At 44.7% G+C, this 23,546-nt stretch overlaps 1 protein-coding gene across 1 annotated transcript in view; it reads left to right on the top strand.

Annotated features, from left to right (window-relative positions):
• The first annotated feature begins 17,852 nt into the window (after window positions 1-17,852).
• The window catches only part of CRACDL (CRACD like), a 66,574-nt gene continuing 60,880 nt past the window's right edge, over window positions 17,853-23,546 (top strand). Inside the window, exon 1 of the mRNA XM_004594257.3 lies at window positions 17,853-18,176. Within this exon, the coding sequence (XP_004594314.2) occupies window positions 18,103-18,176 (74 nt within the window). The 5' untranslated portion in view covers window positions 17,853-18,102. The remainder of the gene's footprint in view (window positions 18,177-23,546) is intronic.

A 23,546-nucleotide genomic window follows, 5' to 3' on the forward strand; every position in this document is an offset into this window, starting at 1 on the left:
TTGTATTTTTAAGACTGTATTGGATTGCTTTTATCTCCCTTCTCCTTTTAAACAAGTGAGGTGTAATTCACATCTCCAAAGAAAATTCTGAACTATCATCAGTACCCAAAACATTTTTTATCACCTTGAAAGGAATCTGTATCCAATGGTAATGTTGAAATATTGGGTAGACTTCACCTGTGAAACCTTCTGGGCCCAGACTTTCTCTGGAATAATTTTGAAATTCCATACTCAATCTCTCAATTAGTTATTATGGATCTTGATTTCTTTAATTATCTGTCAGATCTCTGTATGTGGCTTCCAGCTACTGATTCTTCCACAGAAGAACTGGGGCTGGACCAGGCCGAAGCTGGGAGTTGGGAAGTCAATCTGAGCGGCAGGGGCACAACTACTTAGGCCATCCCTGCTGTGTCCCAGGGCTTGCCTGTGCAGAACACTTGAGCAGTGAGCTGGATCTGGGCATTGAGCCCAGGCGCTCAGAGGCAATTGTCTCTGCTCAGCACTAGTGTTAACTACTAGACTGATCACTCACCTGTGTACTCTAATCTTTATTACTCTTCTGTTTGCTTTTGGCTTAACTTGCTTTTTTTTTCTAATTTATTAAGGTAGATATTTAAGCTTATGGATGAGATATTTCATCATTTTTACTGTAGCCATTTATGGTAGTAAGTCTCCTTGTAAGCACAGTTCAAGCTGCATTTTTGGCATGCGATGTTTTTGTTTATTAGTCTCAAAGTAGTTTCTACTTTCCCTTGTGATTTCTTTTTGGATCCAGTGATTATTTGAAGGTATGTTGTTTAATAGCCACGTAATTGTGGATCTCCCAGATTTTTTCCATTATCGATTTCCAATTTAATTTTGTTCACAGAGAAGAGTATACTTTCAAATGAGAGAAAAGGAAATTAGAAGTTTGCTTTGGTGCAAAAATTCGAAATACATACATGGTTTTTCTTACATGTTTTTCATGCACTTTTGAAAGATGCCTTGCATGCATGGATTTATGACTTATTTTGCTCCAAAATAAACCTCTCTTTTGATTCCATTTTCCAAAGCACCCTCATGAAATCATAGTATGATTTTAATCTGTATAAACATATTGATTCTTATTTTATGGTTCAACTGAGGAACATTTCATTTGCTCTTGAGAAGAGCTATTTGTGGGTGAGTTTTCCATAGATTCCTGTTCAGTTGAGTTAGTTTATCATGTTGTTCACGTGTTTTGTTTCCGTAGCAAAAAATAGAGAATTCAGCTTCAGTAATTAGTAAAAAATCAGATGAAGGTGAAATCTCTATTTTTTCTATCAGTCTTGTTATAAATTGAATCTTTGGTATTATGTGTTATTGTGTGTAATTGTCACTTCTAGATTGATGGATCCTTTTATTGTTGCATACTTGCCTATCTTGCCTGTAGCAGTGTTGTCTTAAACATACAGCATTTTGTATGTCATTGTCTTAGACATTTTATCTCTGTTTTATATCTGTTTTCACGGTTTATCATTTTTCTACCTTTTGTTTTTAATCTATTAGTATCTTTGAATTAAAGTGTATTAAATTAGATCATTTTATTCACTTTTGTCAATCTCTGCCTTCTAATTGGAGTATTTAATCCATTTATATTTAATGTACATATTAAAGAAGGTGGGATTTGCATCTGTTCTTTGGTTTCTGTATGTCTTGCACCTTTTTAATTCCTCTGTTCCTCCATTGCTGCTCATTTTATGTCTTTCCATCATGTGTTCTCCTCGACACAGATCTGTAATCGTTGTTTTATGTAGTCTTTAAAATCAGAAAAGGACTACAAAAATGCATTTGTGTTTATTACAGTAGCATGTACCTTTGCATACTTATCTATGTGATTTCTGTGCTTCTGCATTTTCTTTCTATATTTACCTATGTAATTACCCATGTAAAAGAGCTGGTGCTTTTTATCTTTTCATGTGCATTTGAAATATTATCTAATGTACATTAGTATAGAAGGTAGTCTAAAAGGTTTGTGAAAATGATATTGAAAAATCAATTTATTCTGACATCCATGCATACTTTTTCATAATGTGCATTTCATGAGCTTTGTGAAAACCCCACATATGCATAGGTTTAAGTAGAATAGTTTCTTGTTTCTCTTATGTTACAATTCTTTGTTGAAAATTTTAAAATATTATGTGGAAACTAGAGATAAGAGATTATCTCTCTCCCCCAGAGTTTGTTTTATTGGTATTTGTTGTGGTGGTGTGTTTGGTGACTTTTCTGAACTAATTCTGTAAAGCCTATATTTGTGTCATGTCTGGCCAGTAGAGGTTTTTGTTGGTTAGATTAGTAACCAGGTCATGATTGGATAGAGATTTTTATTAAGAATTTAAACCAGTAAGTCTTTGCTGAAAGACTATGTGTCTGGACACTCTGTTTTCAGTTCAGCATTCATTTGACAATTCTGAGCCCCCATTCCTACTGCTGCACAGCCTCAAAGCCAACCAGAGGTGAGAGTGTAGGGACTTCTCAGATCCTTCCTGAGTGTCGCACAGGCCTGTGTGTGTGGCCTTCTGGGCAGACTTTATTATTCTAGGAGACATATTCTTCCAGGAATCTGCTGTTTTCTTTCAAACTTTTTGGGTGTTACTTGTCCTGACTGTTGTCCACTGCCTCCAGCAGTCAGGAAGATAAGTATTTGCCTATAATTGTCTTCAATAAGCACCCTAGTGGAAAGGAAAGGACTTTCACAGTGGATATTTCTGACTCAAGTCAGAGTGATTTTGCTTTGTTGTAATTGAAGTTTTCCTGGGAACCACCAGGCAGGTTAAGTAATGATGATTCTATGGGAATAGAGCTTTGAAGAAACTTTAACCTCGTTCTTCTCCAGACCAATGGCCACCAGGTTGCTGGTTGACAAAATGGCTGTGAATCTGTTGGTTTTCAATGTTGTCATGGAACTAGAGAGCAGGGGATTGGAATACAGCAAGTTAAATGCCACAAAGCCCACTGTTCTTGCTGCAAGTCAGCTGTTTCTCTGGAATATGTGCTCCCTAGAGTCTCCTGTTACAGTCAGTTATTTAGTAGCTATATAGGTGTATGAGGCATGGTGCGTGCGTGGTATGTCACATTACTTTCCAGAATTCTGTAAAAGTTGTTTCTGAAAGGGGATGGTAACTTTCTTTGCTTTTACAAGGAAGAGAGTTTTTGAGGTCCTTGTTCTGCTTTTTTTTTTCTGGCCCACTTGCTTTTGATCTTTATTATTAAATGTGTTTCAAATCATGTCAAATGTTTGCTGTCATCATATTTGATTAGCAAAGAGAGTCAAGTTTTGCCACTCAGTCACTCTGTATCATGCGGCAAGGTGCAAAATCTGTCAACCTCAGTTCCATGGCTTGAGAAAAAAAAATTTTTTTTTTGTTTGTTATCAGGTAAGAGCTCCAGTTTTTACAGCCTCTTGAGTTCTGAGTTTCTCAAGGCCATATTTTCATCTGCATTTTTTGTTCTTCCTAATGAGTTTCATGGAGTTTATTTTTTCAAGTTCTTGCCACAGCCCATCAATCCTATTTTTGTAAAACTGATTTAATTCTGAATTGTAAACATGCCTCCAATGGCAGCATTATGGTTCTTGGCTATTATGCAGTCCTGTTGAGGAAATTTAAAAATACAATTGCTGAAAAAAAAAAAAAGGGTGGGGGGAATTCAGTTGCTTTGCCTGCTAACATCTTCTCCCTTGGTTTAGCAACTCCTAGGCGTGCAACCGAAAGAGGGACCAAGGAACTAGCTTTATGGCACAGCAGGTTAAGTTGACTTCTGTGATATGGGCACCAATTTATGTTCCAGCTGCTCCACTTTCAATCCAGCTTCTTGCTAATGCATCTGTGAAATCAGTGTAAAATGACCCCAGTGTTTTGACCTCTACAGCCATGTGGAGAGCTGGATGAAGCTCCTGGCTTCAATTTGACCCAGTCCCAGCCGTTGAAGCCATTTTGGAGGTGAACTCAAGAATGGACGCTCTCTCTGTCTCCCCTTTTTCTTGGTTCTTTCAAAGGGAGAGATCTTTATGAGGGTCTTAAACCATTGTTTTGTGTCCAGAAGTTCAAATGCCTTCTTACCTGAGGCACATGTCTCATGCACCCTTAGTGTTTGCTGACCCCAACATCAGATTCCAGTTCGTGTCTTAACTGGGGCATCTCTATAACCACAGGGACTTTGGTTTCCTGCCGATGATCCTGTAGCACAGATGCTAATAGCCACAGGCACACCCCTTTCCACACCCTGATGCCCTTATGCTCCAGGCACCCTCTCTCCACCTGCCTATGAGCTCAGTAGCCACTGGTTTCAGAGTTTGAGAATGAATGACAGGATCTGATGTTATCTCCAGAAGGTGCAAGTTTGTCTTTCCATCTTTCAGTGGTGGGTGCGAGCAGACTCAGCGTCTGATGAGGGCCCACTTCCTGCTTCATGGACATGCGTCTCAGAATAGGTTCACTTGGGCAGAATGAGAGCAGTTCCTAGGGCCTCTTTTCTAAAGGTACTAATCCCTCATAAAAGTGCTCCACCCTCGTGATGTAATCACCTCTTGTGGATGCCCCTCCTAGCCTCTCCCTTCACTTCCTAATTCCATCACCTTGGGGATTAGGTTTCCAGTCCATATATCTTAAGACGACACAAGTCATTATGTCTATAGTGGGATTCTAGCAGTATCCTTGTGCTCCTCTCGCCATTGGATTTGGGTCACATTCACGGTGATGGAGCAGGAATGTTTTGGTGGTGAGGCCAGGTAAGCCGACTGTCCATCACTGTGGGAGAAGGTTAAGATCAGGTCCAGCCCCAGCATCTTAACTCTTTTTGTACCTGCTTCCAACCCTGCGTGTTTTTTTTCCTCTGAAGATCTGAGTGTGGCTTGCAAGAGGCCCCAGACAACCTGTGGCCACCCCTGTCCCAGCCCTGCACACTGTGCAGGCCCTCTGAATACAGAAAACTGGCTGCCACTCCAAGCCCTCTTTGACTTGGTGCCATTCCTTCATGGCACAGAAGGTTTCCAGGGCCTCCTGAGTGCCACGTTCTGACCCACATGGTCTCCCTCTGGCTTATGTGCTTCCTGGTGCCTGAGGGCGCCTGCACGTCTACTGCTGTCTGCCTCCCCAGCCACACACCATCTTCTGGGGGTGGCACTATTTTTGAATCCCAGTGCGTTAGGACAGGACAGCCAGAGCAGGTCTGTGTGGAGGCGGTGTGGGTGGGTGCCCATGTGCTGCATTTTGAGAGATACCAAAAATAACAGTGAGCAATGATCCCTTCTATTAGTTCCAGTCCTCCTTTACACATGACATCATCTCCTCCGGTACAAAACAGCAGCATGTGCCGCAGACCTCATTGTCCGCTTTGGCAGCTAAGGTACTTCCCAGTGCAGAGAAGTGCCAACAGGACAACAGAGCAAACAGCCAGGTGGCCCCCTCAGTGTATTCAGGCACAAAATTCGCCCTCCACTAGGAAGGCAAAGTTTTACATCTCTGGTCCATCACACTTGTGCTTTGTGTTGCCTTTGTGCAAACCTGCTCTCTCCAAGGCAGGAACAGCATATACTATTGCCTTCCCAGAGCACCTGCTGTGTGTTGAGTCCCAGAGAGGACTCCCTGTGTGTAAGTGTCAGGCCACCATGGCAGGTGCCCGAGAAGTCAAGCTTTCAGCTGGATTTCTTCTTACAGCCTCTGAGACTTTCGTGTCAGCTAACTTGGTGTTTCTTCCATCACCCAGCACGCAGGAGGTTGCCCCTAAGCTCAGAAGTTAGCTCGTGGAGCCTGGGTACTTGGATGGGAGACACACAGTTGATCCTTAAGGCCATTTGTCCAGTCCTTCAAGATCTCCACCCACATGTCCCTGTGCCTATCACTCTGAGTTGGTGCTAACTCTTCCTTGGTTGTAATCCCATGTTTTTGATGACCTGTACCTGTGTAGGCCATTCATGAAGCACAGGATTTCCTCTGCCACTCTGCTCCTAATAGGCTGTAAATGCCACATGAGATACCCAAGGCTTGCGTTCCTAAACACTCTTCATGGCTCTTTCTCCCCAGGGACCTTCCTACTGCTACCTGAGTGGTCTAGCTCTAAGGGTTTCATCCTTTGCCAGAGTCTGTCTCTCTGGTGGAAGAAGCCATCAGGATGCACTGGACACGTGCAAAGCATGGGCCAGAACATGGAATTCTGCTGGTACCTGAGCCATCCCAAAGTAGACCTCATGTAAAGAAGTCATGTCTCTGTCCTGCAAGAATCTATCAGACTCCACCCTTACTGATAACTGCCTTTCTGTGTGACTCTGCCTGTCCAGGGCCAGCTGTCTTGATAATGAACTAAACCCTGTTCTCCAGTAGATGTACGCAGTGAACCAAGCAAAGCATGCCCATGCAGCCTCAGAGAGTTTAAATGGTTTGATGTCACTCAACCAGCCTTGTTGATGGATTTGACATCACTCAGCCCTTCATGTTGTGAGGGCTTGTTTGGCTTTCTTGATCTGTGGCTCCTATCACTAGAGAGTCATGAGTAGTTGGTGTTAGGAAGAGTTGGACCCGGGACTCCAAGCAGATTTCCCAGCTGGACTTTTCTCTCATCATCTCTTGGTGTTTCTCTTTTCTTTAGCTTCACATCCTCCCAGTGTCAACAGATAAGAATGTTCTCTTTCAGCAATTCAGAAAAACCACAGCTCTTCAAACATCGGTGCACTTTTTATAATATTTCCCATGAACTTTTTGAAGACCCATTATAAGCAGGGATTTTTAGAGTTACAGAGAGAAGGAGAGACAGGGAGACAGAGATCTTCCATCCACGGGTTACTCCCCACATGGCCACAATGGCCAGAGATGAGATCTGAAGACAGAAGCCAGGAGCTTACTCCAGGTTTCCCACACGGATTCAGGGGCCCAAGGCTTTGGCCCATCCTGTTCTGTCCCAGGCCACAATCAAGGAGCTAGATTGAAAGTGGAACAACTGGGACTCGAAACAACTCCCACATGGGGTGCCAGTGCTACAGGCCCCAGCATGAGTTTCAAAAAATATAAAATGTATATTTTTTGTGCCAAAATAAAATTATATTTTCTGTTTTTCGTGATATTTTTATTGTAAAGTCAAATATACAGAAAGTAGGAGAGACAGAGAGAAAGATCTTCCATCCTCTGATTTACTCTCCAAGTGGTCGCAACAGCTGGAACTTTGCTAATATGAAACCAGGGGTCAGGAGCCTCTTCCAGGTCTCCAACATGGGTGCAGAATCCCAAGGCCTTGGGCCATCCTTTACTTCTTTCCCAGGTCACAAGTCAGGAGCTGCATGGGAAGGGGGGCCGCCGGGATTAGAACCAGCACCCATATGGGATCCTGCTGCATGCAAGGCTAGGACTTTAGCTACTAGGCTACTGTGCCGGGCACTATTTTCCATGCTTAAAAAAAAAATCCTTGTACATGTGGGGTAGCCTCTCAGGTGCCACAGCTGAAGGCTCAGTTAATCACATGAAGATAACCTTCAAAGGTCTCAACACACTTCTAGAACAGTAGTTCTCTATTTTGACTGCATTTTGAATTCATTTGGGAACTGTAATGCTGTTGACACCTGTGCCCCAGTGCCAACAACTGGATTGGATCATAAATAGCTTGAACCTCTGTTTTAAACGTTCATAAGAGATTGAGAACACTAATCTCAGGCTGTGCTTCTCAGCCTTGACTGCAGAGGGATCACTTAGGAAGCCTGGGAAAGTGCAAGGCCTAATTCTGTAGGTCAAGGTGAAGCCCTAGGATCAGGATCACTCACTAGCTCCCCCATGGGGCCAAGGCTGCTGGACCTGGTGGGCACTTTGAGCAGCAAGGGCCTTTGAAAAATCAGCATCCCCTTCACCAGCCTCTAAACATTTTGGTGAGCTATCAGACATGAGCCTGTGACATTTGTTTAGTCACAGCCCTGAGCCCCTGGGCCTGCCTGCCCAGTTGTAGGTTTGGTCATGGGGTTTCAGCAGGTGCTGAGTGCCATATGTCAACCAGCAAGCTACCAGGATCCTTGATACAGGACTGATAGCTGTCACGAGTGTGGTGACTTCCAGATGAGGTGAGACCCAGCGTCTTTAGGTTGGTCTGACTGTGAGCACCTCAGGTTACTAGAACACTTGGCAAGTATCCATTTATCTTCACAACCCTAGGGGAAGAGCAGGCTGGGTACATTTGGTGCTCCTGTGCAAGGAAGAGGACAGATCAGACATGTAGGAACACCTGGAGAGAGGGATTGTCCCAGTATGCCCTCCACTCTCCACTCTGCAAACCTCTCTCAGATACTCAGTGCTGCCCTTGGGTGAGTTTCATGGCAGCACCCAGGCCCTGGGAGAGAAACTGGCCCAGAAAAGGGTGTGGAAAGAAAGCCTGGCTGCCTCCCTGTTATGGTTGGCCACTGACCTAGTTGCCAGAGCCCTGGAAATCCAGCTACTGTCCCAGGACACACACCTAGCAAATACACTCAGAAGCAGGAGTGTCATCATTTATGGACATTGTCAGGAGGCCCTCTCCCCCTAAGCCAGCCCTCGTGCTTCTTGTTGTCACTGACTGCCTTCTGGTGACTTGGCCTTTGGCGAACAGTGCAGTCTCCTGCTTTGGAGTAAAGGCCAAGATTCAGCTCAGCTACCACTGAAGGCCTGAACATGTGAGTGCACTTCCAAAGTTTATGGAAAAAAATTAAATTAAAAGAGGAGTTTAGGGACTTAGAATTTTAAGGTAAGTTTGGCCTGTTAGTTTAAGGTGCCGATCAGGACTCCCGTATTTGTATCTGAGTACCTAGGTTCAGGTCCTGACTCTGTTCCTGCTAGTGTGCACCTGGAAGTACAGATGCTGTCTCAGGTGATTGCATGCCTGCCAATTATACAAGAAGCCTGGGCAAGTCTTAGGTGCTGCAGACATTTGGGAAGTGAACCAGTTGGATGGATGTTTATGTCTGTCACTGTGACTGTATCTTTCAAACACATAAAATAATTAAATTTATTTTGGTGCAAAATATTTCTGAAATTCATGCACAACCTTTTTGTAATAACTGTGTCCATGAATTTTTTGAAGATGCCCTCCTATGCATGATGTTAATTTTTTTTTGCACCACAACACTCTTATCTTCTCATTACCTTTTCCATGAATATTTTACAGTACCCTTACACATCAGCTATTTAGAACAGTTCCTGGCACATAGCAAGCTGCCTCTGTCATCATGGGCTGGCTTTATCTGAAGAGTATAGTTTGAGAAGTCCCCAGCTTCCTTGTTTGTGTATGAGATCTTACTTGATCCTCACATCCTGTCCTCCTTGGTTCACTGTCTTGTGCACACACTTGCACAACTACTGCAGTACTAATAAGCCTATTGCTGTCCCTACAGATAACCCCTACCAACTGAAGAATTGCCTGGTTCATTTGGAGCACTGTATTCCCACTGTGTGCTCAGCCCCGTGGGACCTAACAGATTATCAAAATTTTGGTAGTATCTTCAAAGACTTTACAGTTTCATTGAGGAGGCCAGCTAGGACCCACAAGACAATGCAGTAGCATTGAGTATGAGGCATCTGTATATACTACCCATTCCCTTGGGAATACTTGAGAAAAAGAAGATTTTGATGTTTTTTAGGTTCTTAAAATAGGCTAGAATGATTTAGAAAATTAGGTGTCTTCACAGAATGAGCCAAATGTATTTCTATATTGCCCTCACCCTGCAAATGTGATGTCTTAGAATTACAAAAGAAGAAGATATTTATGTCAAGCCAAGCCAGCCCCCGCATCTGAATCACACAGGGGCCTTTTCTCGGGAGTCTTACCCATGGTGCAAATGAAGTCAATTATTTCAGCGAACATATAGAAAGATACAAAACTAAGGAAAGGGCACAGTGATGACTTTATAAAAAACGAACAAAATTTGTTAGCTTGTGGATGTTTTCCATAGGTTTTTATAAGCCTAAGGGCCTAAGGGGTGAGGCTGACAGGTTCATAAAAGATTATGGAGTCCCTGTTATGCGTGGACATTAGGACTTAACAAATGAAAAGATCTGGTCTCTGCTTCCCAGGAGCTCCACATCTAGAGGAAACAGGTGCAAAACTTAAACATGCTAAGGGGGCAGGGGCTGAGAGGAGAGGGGCAGTTTGTGCAGGGCATGGTAAGGTGGCTGACGTATGAGGATGAGGACAGGAATGGGCCTTTCCCCAAGAATCCAGTGTGTGGAATAGCAGCTGTGGCTGCCTGTGTCCCTGAGCTTGGGGTGGCAGGAGGCTGGTGGGCCAAGAGGTGCCTTCTGTGATCATGCCATTGCCACTCCATTTGTCCAGATTACAAATAGGCAGTATATTGAGTACTAGATCTTTAAAATACAGTTTGTCCACTGTGTCTGTAACCATAGGCTCTGGATGTGGAGTATACATTTGTGGGTCAGAAAAATTTGGGAAGAGACTGGCATAGTGGTACCATGCCTTGGCATCGCATATTGGAGTAAGGATTCAAGTCTTAGCTCTTCTATTTCCAATCCAGCTCTCTGCTAATGTGCTTAGAATAGCAGCGGAACATGACCCAAATACTTGTGCCCCTGACACCTACATGGGAGACCTGGATGAAGTTCTAGGCTCCTCGCTTTGGCCTCACTCCACCTAGGCCAATTTGGGAAGTCACTCTCTGCATTTCTCTCTTGCTCTACCTTTTTGGAAAACATTGGGTCTGGACTGAACATGTACAGGTTGTTTCCTTGTCATTATTGCCTGAACAATACAGGACACCATTTGCGTCGTAGTAGGCATTGTCTGTCATCTAGGAATGATTTCAAGTGTACAAGAGGACATTTGTAGGTTATCTGCAAATGCCATGCCGTTTTACATAGGGTACTTGAGGATCCTTAAATTTTGATGTACTTGAGGGCTTCTGGAATCAATCCCCTGTAAATACTAAGACATGATCACACGAGAATGCTTCAGAATGTTCGTGGAAAAGTGAAACTGAAAGATACATTTATTTTTGGTGCAAAAATTTTGAAATCCACACATAGTTTTCCCATAATATGCATTTCCCATATGTTTCATGTATTGGCTGAGTGAAACATCTACCCATCCAAAGGAATTTTGTGCCAGTTTTACAGACCTGTGTTTCTCAGACGTAATGCACTAGAATGTTGGATGTCTGAGTCCAAACCATGTGCATCACAATTAAGGCAGGCCCAGGGAGGGAGGGCATTGATTTGTCTCCAGTCACTCAGCTTAGTAGGGTGACTTGTTGGTGGTGGAGCCCAGGCCAGCATGGAGTTCTGCGGAATCGTTGCCATTTCTGCTAACAATGGAAGCATGTTTCTCGCCAAGTATCATGCTGAGCTGCTGGCAGTAGCCGCCTGGAGTACTCTTCTGTGATCAGTCCTCAGTAAGGACAATACTGTGATCGGTCATTGATGTGTCTGCCAGGGACAGGAGACTGGCAACAAGAGTACCAGGAATTACCATGTAGCCTTCTTTTCCTGTGGTGATCATTGGTCTGAGTCTATGAGGTCTAACATGTGCTATCGCTGCTGTGAACACAAAACTGATTTCCACATAGCCTGGCCCTGACTAAGCTCACGGTCTTAGGGGACAAGCCCTGTTGGGTAAGGAACCTTCCTTAAATGTCAGCAGCAGAAATGGGAAAATGTTGAAATAACTGAACAGAAGATTTAAGCCCTATAGAGGATTTATCTTGGTTGTCAAAACTATTTCTGAGTTGAGATGAAAAGCAGACATTCTTTGAACTGAAACAGAATGTCATTTAAGTTACGGAAACCAGCAAGGTGATTGTTAGATGCATAAAGGCATTAAAATATCACCTGCAGTTTTACTCTGGATTTGACAGCACATAGGCAAACATATAGAGCCACACAATTTGTTTTCACTAATTTTGTGATTTTTTTTTTTTCAGGTTTTCACATCCAACTCCAATGTCAGAGGTCCTTCCAGGTTGAGGAGATAGATGGAACTTTCTGGCTTTGGCTCCCAAGTGTCAGAAACCAATTTGCAGGCTCTGGGTTTCACCTGGAGTCATGTTAGCTGATGTGTACTGTGAGGAGTGGTTAATAGGCAAGTGAACAGGCAGGTAGGCAGACCGTGTTGATGTGCTCTACATGCTGGTCATTGCCACCCATGGCCTCTTTATCATCAGATCATCATTGGGGCAGATGTGGAATTTCATTAGCTGGTTGGTTCCTGTCACGTCTGTTTTTTTTGCAGTAAGTACTGACACTTGCTGTGTGTGGCAGACCTCTATTTCCGTCCTTATTCCCGAAGCCCGTCTCCTTAGTCTCCTGCAGTGCATCCTCTCCGAGTGGTACTTGATGCCTCCACGTTGAGTCACTGACTTGCGTTGTCCTTGTTAGGCTGCGAGTTCCCGAACATTGTTCTGCACAGAGCCACCAGCTGCTAGGAGTCGGAGAACAGCCGGTTCTCCCAGGCTCACTCTGTTCTCTCCTGCTCTCTTTCTGTCAGCTGGAGCCTTCCCTCTTCCCTCTGTCAGTGAGAGCGGGCACCTGCCTCCTCACAGCCATCCCAAGTGACTGAGAAACATGACAGATGTCACCAAGGGAGCTCAGTGTCGGAGATGATAAAGCTGGGAGCTGTTAATTTGCAGGCAGGTCTAGCAGAGCTGTGTCTTGTGGGAAGGAGAACAGGGAATGGAGAGTTAGGAGGCCAGGCATCTTCATAGTGTTTTTGCACAAACTAACCATGCACATGAATGGACAACTGAGTCTTTGCAGCTGTGCGTGCACTGCTGACTAGGGAGGGGACCACCCTCTCCCTTGAGTGACTTGTGTACATCTGCTGGGGCCCTGTCAGCCCTGACAATGGAGGTGGTGCTTGGGCACTTTGGAAGGTGATGCTTGCATGGCCTTTTCCTATAGATGCAATGTAATCTCCTAAGATGCTTGTTAACATGTGAGTTGTGTTTGCCTCCATGATATGTGGGCTCTGTATGGCCAGGCCTTGGAGGGCTATCCCAGGGCTGTGTGAGGGTTGGCCTCTCGTTGATCTGAAGAGCAGGTTGAGGTGAGTGTAGATAGCCTTAATGAGTAGTGGGTCTGAATCTGTGACCTCAAGTGGAAGCCTCACTGCGGTAAACTGTAGACATTATGAACCTTTCTTTGCATCTTGGTCACTTGAAGTGGGATGATGGAGTAACAGCTAGTGACAGTGGTAGGTTGACCCCAGACCGGAAAGATACCACCAGCTGAGCCAACTCTTGCCTGGAGATTTTTCAGGGAGCCCCAGCAACCTCCAGGTCTGTAGTGTGTATGTCTAGAGGATCGTGGAAGAGACTACATGGTTTCTGTCTTTAAGAAAAAGCTCTTGAAGGACTTTTTGCATACTGGGCAAAGGAGGGGGTTTCCAGAGCATGCTAAGAGTGTCCAATCCAGCCCCCCTGTGGCCCTGGTTGGAGGGACTTGGGCCCAGCTGCATGTACAGAGCTATCTCCTGATCTCCTAGCTGGGCTGTTGCTCTTTGGTGTGTTCTGGTGCTCCAACATGGTTAGGCACAACTGGAAAGAACTCTGAAAAGCTGTGGGCATGGTGTGATTGTGGCTGCTGCTTCCACATTCTGGGTTTCATTAGATGTCAGTGTAAAGGATGATGGCTGCCAGGTTCTCTGTAGTGTCACAGTGGGATGTTAATCAAGAAAAGGAAGTAGATTAAGCAGGTGTTTGTGTACGAGTTTTCCACAGACGAGTTTTCCAGTGGAGGAAAGAGTTCCCCATTGCCTAAGTCATTCCCCACCATCATAAACAGCCAATCTAAGCATTTTCAAAGGTCACATGGCTTTTGGAGCTGAAAGAAATGTATTGACAGGAATTATTTCCACAGTTTGGAGATTCAGACTATTATAAGAGGAGAGGCACACTGTGATATCTTGAAAACCCTACAAGTGAGCAGGGGTTACAGTTGAGAGGCAAGCATGGGCTAAGGGGCACATGGTTCAGAGGCTCCCCAGGCCCCGCTTCTGCGGTGCACTGATTCTCCTTCAGCTCTGTTGTAGGGGTGATGTGGAGACAAATGAGAAAACCAGTGTCAATGTGCAAACGTTTGGAAAAAACACAGAATTACGCTTCTCATAGACACAAGCTTCTGCCACCCCGCCATGGGGTATTCCTCTTGGGTGCCAGGCATGGGTAGAAACGTACACACTGGATGTGCTTTCATTTTCACAGCCTTCCTCTAGGTTTTCCAAGTTAGGAAACCGAGCTTCAGGGAGAGAAAGTAATTTCTATTCAAATCTTGAGCCCTAAATCCAAGTTATTTACATCACACTGCCTGTCTTTCCAAGAAAGTGTTGGAGCTTGTTCTAATTATGAACAAAATACCTACTCAGTCAGAAAACTTACAAAGCATAGACAAACACAAGAAAATTTAAATGTATACAACACCGTGTCCCAGGGATGACTTCAGTTCACATAGTTTATGGCCTCTTCTGTGACTTCTGTGTGAAGAGATTTTAGAAAAAAAAAAAAGGAAAAAGAAAAGGACTGGTTCTTCCTGCACACATTTTGTAGCATGCCACTGGCCAAAGGCAGGTTCAGAGACGGTACTGTTGGCATCACCAGGATTTGGATCCTGGCCCATACTTCCTGAAGCAAAACCCATGCTGAGCAAGTACTCATCTAATATTTTTGTATTATTTAGTTGAGAGGCAGACAGAGAGCTTCCATTCTGTAATTCACTTCCCAAGTGCCTGCAATGCCTAGGGCTGTGCCATGCTAAATCGTGGAGCCAACAACTCCAGGTCTTCCAAGTGGGTAGTAGGAATTCAAGTACTTGGACCATCACTTGTGGCCTCCCAGAATGTATGTTTAGTGGGTATCTGGAACCAGGAGCCGACTAGGACTTGAACTCAGTAACTCCAGTGTGGAATATATGTCTCTTAACACTGGAGGCTAAACCACTGGGCCAAATGCTCACCCACATACTCACTTGTAAAAGCACAGCCATCACCTGTTTCCTCCTGTTTTTGCAGTGTCTTGTGGGCATTCTGACATGTCAGTCCTTGTCTTCCTGTGACATGGTGTGGAGTGACTGTGTAACATTCCCTTGTATGGCTGTGCCCCGACACCACAACCAGTCTCCATTTGGTCTTCCTGCTGGTGAATCTGGGAGAATGTTTCTAGAACTCAGAACTCCATGATCAGGGGGTGCTTGATGACCCCTTCGGGACAAATTCCCCAGATGTGGAATTAACTAGAGGAACAAGAATGATGATTTTGAAGGCTTTTGATGCATGTTCCCAGACTGGCAACCCAGAAATGATGGACGTTGGTGGATCACTCAGATTCAGCCTGGGATTCTTAGGAGGCAATTTCTGTAAAGGGAAAGAGGTGAGTGTCAGATTTCTCACTGAGCAGCTCCGTCAATCCCTTGCTATTGTTCCCATAGAAGGCTTCCTGTTGAAGGTTCCTCATTGTATTGACATTGGGCCCCACAAAAGAAAGCAAAGAAAATACATTCCTGAGCACTTTGGTTGAAGTCACACAAAGATGTGAGATGTGGAAACTGTGCCACGGAGAGCTGGAGCAGAAAGTGCAGGAGGCAGTGAGAGGGCATTAATGTGTGTGACATGCTTGTATGGTGTGTGTGCACACAAGTGTGGGCTGAGTGTGCCTGCATTGCAACTTGCTTGCCTGGCTTTGCAATTATCTTCTCACTCTGGGCATTCAGCAGTATGACCACAGGATGGAACACCGCATCCCTTGGCAGTTCTGGTGTCAATCTAGAATGGTATCTTGTTGGGACACTGGCACCACACTGGGTACCATCCTAGGTACTTGGTCACCCCTAGGACAAAGCATTGATGAGGCTGCCAAAAAGAGAATAGGCCACATGCCTGGGGGTAGCACTGGCAGAGGTGGGCTCAAGCCCTGTTTGGCTGACTCTGAGCAGGGTAAATGCCGGAGTCCAGCTCCAGCCGAGTTTGGAGCTCAGGAAGGGTGCGTGGAGTCGGCGATAAAGAAAGACACAGACACTGTCTCTTGGTGTGCTCTGACAACATGACAACAGCTCAAGAAAAAACTGTCCTTTTTATTTGCTCAGACACCTCACAAGCTTCTACACAAACAACCAATTGTTCTATTTTTACTTCAAGACTAAGGGGGCATGTACAAACATTTGGTCATTCCATCTGCACTTCAGGGCTAAGCAGGTCCCCCTAAAGATAATTCTGCAAAATACTGTATTCTTATTTTTCAAAGTAAGCCATTATTTGTTCTTCAATAGTAGCACGGAGTGACAGCCAGGGCACCAAGGCCAAGGCACATGCGATTACCTGCTATTCAGTAGTACATTCCTACCACATTTCTATTTCTACAATTTACCCATTATTTAATGGGAAAATAGGTTACAAGGGAAAAAACGTAAAATCCAAGACAGAAGTTTCAAATGTTAAAACCCTCTACAACTATAGGCTATACAACCTCATAAACAATAAAACAATAATTAAAAGCATATTTCCTTAATAGAAGCATCCTTAATTCCTCTAGCTAAAAATTATAAAAGCAGCAAAAACAATTACATTTTCTGTGCTCCAAAAAAATTGCAAAGACAGGCCAGCCTTTGAGATCACAATAACTATATTTATTGCCATAGCAGTTTCAGCTCTCACTCCCATCACTTGCATTAATATTTAGTAGGCTTAGTCTTTAGAAACACCTATCCCATCCCTGTCCCTTCAACAATCGTTGCTTGCTGCACAGGCCACGGGACTACCTCCCAGGAGACAGGGACTCCCTGCCAGCCTGTTTGTCTCTTTGGGAGAAGGCTGACCTGTTAGCAGGGGTGTCTTCCTGCAGATTTTCATTCGGTGGTGGTGTTGCACCAGTTCTCTGAAATCTGCTTTCTTTTGTTACCGTCAAATGTGTTTGTTACTTTCTCCTTTACATTGTAAACCACTACACTAGAACTCTCAACACAATTGCATTTTGCAAAACAGAAGAGCAAGATGAAGACTCTTTTGGAAGCATCTTCAAAAGTTGCCCTAGCCCCTTGCCTACTCCAGGGTTTTTGTAACACAGTCACACCGCTTGGTTGCCTCAAGTTACCATCAACGCTCCAGACATTGCCTGGAAACTGCTGACGCTATGGCCGGTTAGCAGGCTTTAGACTTGGAAGGAACTTGAGTCAGAATCACAATGCTGGTTTAGGAGTCTATTATTTTGAAGTGGCAACAGCAGGTAATCAGAGAGGAAGTCACCAGAGCAGGTGGCTTTGTCACATGGAGAGGGCAAGGAGCCTGGCCAGGCAGGCTGTCTGGGTGGTTTATCTTAGGTGGGCGTGGCCTGTACACCTGCCAGGTGTGAGCTTCAGTGGGAAGGGTGGAAATCCTATCAGTGGCACAATGAATGGGGTACACAGGTCCCTGAGTAAAATGAGCCTTTGGCAGGTCCCAGGAAAGCCATTCAGAAAACATTCAGGGTGCCATCTAACCTTAAAGGATGGACCTTTAAGAAAAAATAAAAAAGCAAGCTACAGCTAGAGATAAAGTGTGTAGGGAGACACGCATGCCCCCGACCTAGCCACTGGCTTGGCAGGTAGCAAAGCGCATCAGGGGTGGTTGGAATGATAAAGGGGAGCCCTGGACTCAGGTGTGTCTGGCTTGAAACCTGCTACAGGTCCTTGCGGCTCTGGATCTTACTTTCCCGGATCTGCCCTCTCTGGGTGGGGACGGCAGCCTCATCCTCACATTGCCCTTTGCCTGCTTCCGTGGTGAGTGCCATAAAACAAAGCCGGAGCATGTTGTTTTTCATTCTCAGCAATTCAGCAGCACCTCCAATCACAGGGAGGCAGGTGACGGCTGCAGACCCACTCCCTGAGGAGCCAAGCCCTTGGGACCGGGGTGAAAGAAGGAAGTACTCAGAGAGCTCAGACACCTTCGCTGCTGCTGGGTGCCTGCCAAGCTGCTCTCGGCTGGCAGGCCGGCCAGCGGGAGCCTTGCTGCTTGGTGGCCCATGGGTGCCACCACACCCAGCAGGTCTGCTGGTGGAGATAGGGCCGAGGCTCCTGATCAGCACCCAGAGGTTTCCCAAGAGCCAAAGGTCATTCGCAGAAGGACAAGAAACCGACTTGTCTCCCCGCTGCCAGTTTCTGCAGGAGGATGAAGGAGCCTGAGGTTCCCGTCACTTTCAGGAAGATGGCTGCCTTTTACCAGTGCGTCAGGCCTGACCCCAGGTGCGCCCCAGCGAGCAGGGAGGTCAGGGGAGGGGGGAAGAACGGGGGTGGGGAGGCCGGACTGTCACCAGCAGGTCATGGGTGCCCCCCATCGTGGGAGGCTAAGGATAGATCTCCAGGATCTACTTAGTGCTCTGTCATGTTTAGCACCTCCTTGACTCATGACTGGATTGTACCTCTTTGACTTGTGTGAGTTCTGGAGCAAAGTAATGATTTTGTTTCTTTATTTCTTTATGATCTCTCTTCTCCCCATCCCCCGTCTCTCACACACAGAGGAAAATGAAAGGTGAGAGGAGGAGAGCAGGTAGACAGCTCTTCACTCTTAATTGTTGCTTGGAGCCAGCAGGCACAGCTGATACACCCGAGCGGCAGCAGAGTTCCATGCCAAAGGACCTTAGAATTATTTCTGTGCCTAAAGCTCTGCACAAAAGGCTTGTTCACAGCCGCCTGCCATAGCCCTGGGAGGAGTTTGGCTCTCAGCACATTTTGATTCCATGCACAAGTGGCACAGAGGACAGTAGAGTTAATTCCTTGACTTGTGTGTTTTGTTACCCCAAATGGAGAACTTGCAGTATGGCATCTCTGTCAATCCAGGTTATTGTCCTATCTGTATATCACCTGAGCTGTGTGGACACTCTGGGACATCCATGTTGCATCTTTGCAGGGGACCCCACCAACACGCACATGTGCGAGTGCGCGCGCGCACACACACACACACACACACACACACACATCTTGGCAGGGAGTACAGGCTCTCAAAGCTTGGGGCAGACAATCCATCCATTCCCCCATCTCCCTGCTTTCTTTTGCCATGTAGGGATAGTAACCCAACAACTAAAGGATTCCTTGTGAGCATAGGGCCTGGTCTTGGGTAAAGCCCCATGAGTGGGAGCTTCTTCATGGTTACTGTTCCATAAACATCTTTCTACTAATAGTTCTTCAACCCCACTGTTTAATGCTGCATATTTTGAGTGGGCCAAGATAAAGTTGTAGTTATGTCTTCTTATGAATAGTTCTTGAACCCCGGATTTCTTTTTCAAACAGAGCTTTGTATCTACCATGGTGCAGAAATGTCAATTGAATAGGTAGCATTCTCTATATGTTAGACATTATTTTTGTTATATAACAAAAAAGAGCGACTGTATTCCTGCAGTAAACTCATAAAGTTAAAAATAAGGTAGCTCTTGTGAAACTGCTCTATGTGACCTGTCAGTTGTGTGTATGTGTGTATAACAGTCATCACTCGGGGCAACTCAGACTGAAAGCTTCCAAGCTAGATGGCATCATTTCCACATGCTTCCCAGCGTAAGAACTAACGCATTTATATCATCTTCCTCCAAGAATGATGCAAATAGTTTCAAAAATAAGGCTATAAAGTTTAAAGTTCTGATGTTGATGTATCTTTTTAACACCGTAATAATGTTTTTTGTAAAATTTCTAATGGTTGTTTTTTATTTGCTCTACTAACCAAAAAGTGTCTAAACTAATGTTTTTCAAATCTGATAAGAAAACATTTCAACTCTAGCCAAGTTCGAACAGGTTGGTCTTGGCCAAGCCATCCTACTTGATTAAGAAGTGAATTGTAGTCAGGTGTGTTGGAATGGGCTTAGTCTGCCTAGGTGAACTCAGAGCTGTACATGAAGGTACTTTGAAAAGTTTGTGGATAAATTCGATTTTATGAAGGAAACCTACTCTCTGAATAGGGCCCTCCCCTGTGGATTCTGACTCTTACTCCCAAACTAAGGGACTCACACAGCATCTCATGGTCAGCTCTGCTGGGCCACATGGCACAGAAAGTCTGAAGAACACAGGCTGTTCGAGACAGTGGAGAGCAAGGAGGCTTAGGGGACTGTATGGAAAGAGCTGATGGTGTCTGACTTCCTCACAGGAAGTGATTCTTGCATCTAGCAAGTGTTCCCCACAAGTGACTCTCATCTCTTATTAGTTCATTCATCTGCTTAACCACACATAATGAGCATCCCCATGTGGCCACGCCGGGTGGGCCTGTGTTTCCTGGGCTCACTTCTCAAGGCCAAAGTTTTGTTTCTGAAACAAGATGAACAGCAGTCTCAGGACACGAGCAAACTTCAGAGCTGACCAGTTAGAGAGGTCCTCTGCTGTCTTCTCACTCTGTAAAGAGCTCTGTCACTGAGCATGTGCAGAATCTCCAGGGTCAGCCTCTGTTTATGAGATGGCTGGGCTTCGTCTTCTGCTGTATTTCAACGTAGGTCTGTGCTCGTCCCTCCCTGTCCTTCCTGACAGATGAGCTGCAGGGAACACCAGGTCCTTCATCTGTTACCTCCAAGGTGAAGTGATGAGGCTGTGATGAGGTCCCATGTGGATGGTGCTGCTTTTCTGTGCTAGGCCCAACCGCCTAGCCCCCCTGCTCCTGAGGATAACAACCCAGTCACACAGCGCACTGGCACTAGAAGTAAACAGGAACCCTGTGAGCATTCCACTCTATTTGCTTCAGTAATATGAAGCTGATTTTTCTTTAAAAAAAAAAAAATCCAGGCTGATCCTGGCATGACTCATTGGAGAACAGTGGTGATCATGTGTTCTCATCTTTTTCCTCAGGAAAAGGAAAGATTGGTTCAATGTATGGGGAATGTCAACAGGCAGGGGTCTGCCACTCAAGCCTATGTACAGAAAGCTCATGAAGATGTATAGTTTGTAACAACTGTTCATGGATTTCTTTCTTTCTTTCTTACACCCATTTTCCATAAACTCTGTGAAGTCCCCATTCACAAATATGGGCAAACTCTGTGAAAACAGGTGCAGTGGCTCCTGCAGCGTGATATACAGGATCCTAACTCATCCCAAAGGGGCAGATGGGTATTCTGGGGAAGAATGGAAATTGAATGTGGAAAGGTGGGTGGGGGTTGCTGGGACTGAGGTGAGGCACCTGCAGAGTGGGTGGGCTATGGATGGGGAGCACTTCTGACAGGTGCTCACACAACCCAGCCCACCTCCTGTTGTGGGCAACATTTAGATCTCCCCTACATGTACATTGCTGCCCGACCTTCCATGTCATCAAGCTTCCATCCCACGTATTATCCTTCTTCTTGCTGTAACACTTTGGAGGTAGTCGTCTTTTTTTCTGAAAATGTCTTCACTTTGTCTTTTCTTACTTGGTACCATTTTTTCCCCCAAAAAGCTTTGTTGACAAATAATGTACATGGCATAAAGTTCCTTGGTTTTAAGAATCATGCACCCACAAGCACAGTCTAATTTTAAGATGCTTTCATCTCCCCAAAAAGAAATCTCATGCTCATTAGCACTCGCCTCCCACTCCTCCTTATCTTTGCAAGCACTCAGCTTCCCAACCATAGGCAGTCATTAACCCATCGTCTGTCTGCGGATTTGCCCCTTCAGGGTGGTTCATATAAATGGAATCATACAGTGTGTGATCTTTAATGACCGGCTCCCTGATTCCGCATAACGCATTCAGCATCTGTTTATTTTGTGACAGGTATCGCTACTTCAAGGTCCTTCTTACTGTTACATTGTTACATTCTAGTGTATGTAGAGAACACACCTGTAGCCCATCCATGAATAGATGGGCTTTGGGGCTATTTCTGATTTCAATCATTATTGATCATTGCTGCTATGAATACTTGTGCAGAAATTTCTGTGTCACTTTTTTTCTTAAAAAAAAACAGGACAGAGTATACACACAAGATATCACCTTCGTCTTTTTTAAAAGCTCAATTCAGTGGTATCTGTGTTTAGATTGTGGTGTAGTCATCAACACACTTGCCCATCTCCAAAACACTTTTGCTCTTATAAAATGGGAATGTTATACACGTGAAAAAAATCTCACCCACAAAACCTTCTTCCTCTGGCCCCAGAAGCCACAAGTGCGCTTTGTGTCTCTGTGATCTTTGAATACTCTATTTCACGTAGGTGACATCACTCACTACTTGTCTTATGTAACTGATCTGTTTCAATTAGTGTAATGTCCTAAAGGTTCATCCATGCTATAATGTATGGCAGAAATTTCATAACTGATTGATAAGGAGGGACCGACTGCTATCATTTTAATACTGGTCTCCTGTGGTCTTTGTAACATTTTTGTATCTTTTAAATTTTATACATTACTGTCCTTGTGTATGTATTTAGCTGCTTTTCTTGTAGTGAAACATTTAAGTTCCTTTCCCACTGCCTTTGTGCATACTGTATAGTTATTTTCTTTGTTACCATGGAAATTATTTTTGCTATCCCAACGTTATATACTATTTTACCTTCCATAAACACAAAACTAGACTCCTTTACATTTCTTGCCTCATTTTCTTTCAGTTACCCATATTACAAAATTATCTTTATGCTTTTCGTATACAAAATATAGATACTTTGAAGATGCATTAGTTTCTTAAATACTGAAAGCAAATGTGAAGTCAGAAACAGAAGTTAAATACTAGTTTTAGAGTATAGGTTAAAAAAAGTGGGGTGGGTCCGGTGGCGTGGCCTAGCGGCTAAAGTCCTTGCCTTGAACGCCCCGGGATCCCATATGGGTGCCGGTTCTAATCCCGGCAGCTCCACTTCCCATCCAGCACCCTGTTTGTGGCCTGGGAAAGCAGTCGAGGACTGCCCAATGCTTTGGGATCCTGCACCCGTGTGGGAGACCTGGAGGAAGTTCCTGGCTCCTGGCTCCGGATCGGCACAGCACCGGCTATTGCGGCTCAGTTGGGGAGTGAATCATTGGACAGAAGATCTTCCTCTCTGTTTCTCCTCCTCTCTGTATATCTAACTTTGTAATAAAAATAAATAAATCTTTTAAAACAAAAAGTGGGGTGATTGTTGTTCATTGGGTTAAGCTGCTGCTCATGAATGCTGCATTCCATATCGGAGTGCCTGATTTTAGTCCTAGTTGCTTCATGCTTCTCATCCAGCTTTCTGCAAGTGTGCCCAACAGGCAGCAGATGATGGATGACCCAGGTGATTGGGTTCCTGTCCTCTAGATGGTGTTGTTTTGGCTCAGCCTACTCCCGGCAATTGTGGACATTTGGGAAATGAGCCAGTTGATGACATCTCTCTCAGTCTTTCAAGTAAACAATAAACACATCTTATAAAATTAAAAACCAAATACATGGGAATTGTAAAATCTAGTATTATTGGAACAACAATTTGTAACTATAGTTCTACCCACACGTGCACACACGTGATTTAAGAGACTAATACATCTCGATTCTTATATATGTACTTGTTTGAGAGGCAGAGAAACAACACAGAGTGAGAAACAGATGGCGAGAGATCACTTTTGCCAGTTTGTTTTACCGATGCATGTGACAGCTGGCACTGGACTGGGACTGCACAGCTGGAAATGCCATCCAGATCTCTCATATTGGTGATAGAAACCCAATAACTTGG

The sequence above is a fragment of the Ochotona princeps genome, chromosome 8 (assembly GCF_030435755.1).
Source record: "Ochotona princeps isolate mOchPri1 chromosome 8, mOchPri1.hap1, whole genome shotgun sequence".
NCBI lineage: Eukaryota > Metazoa > Chordata > Mammalia > Lagomorpha > Ochotonidae > Ochotona > Ochotona princeps.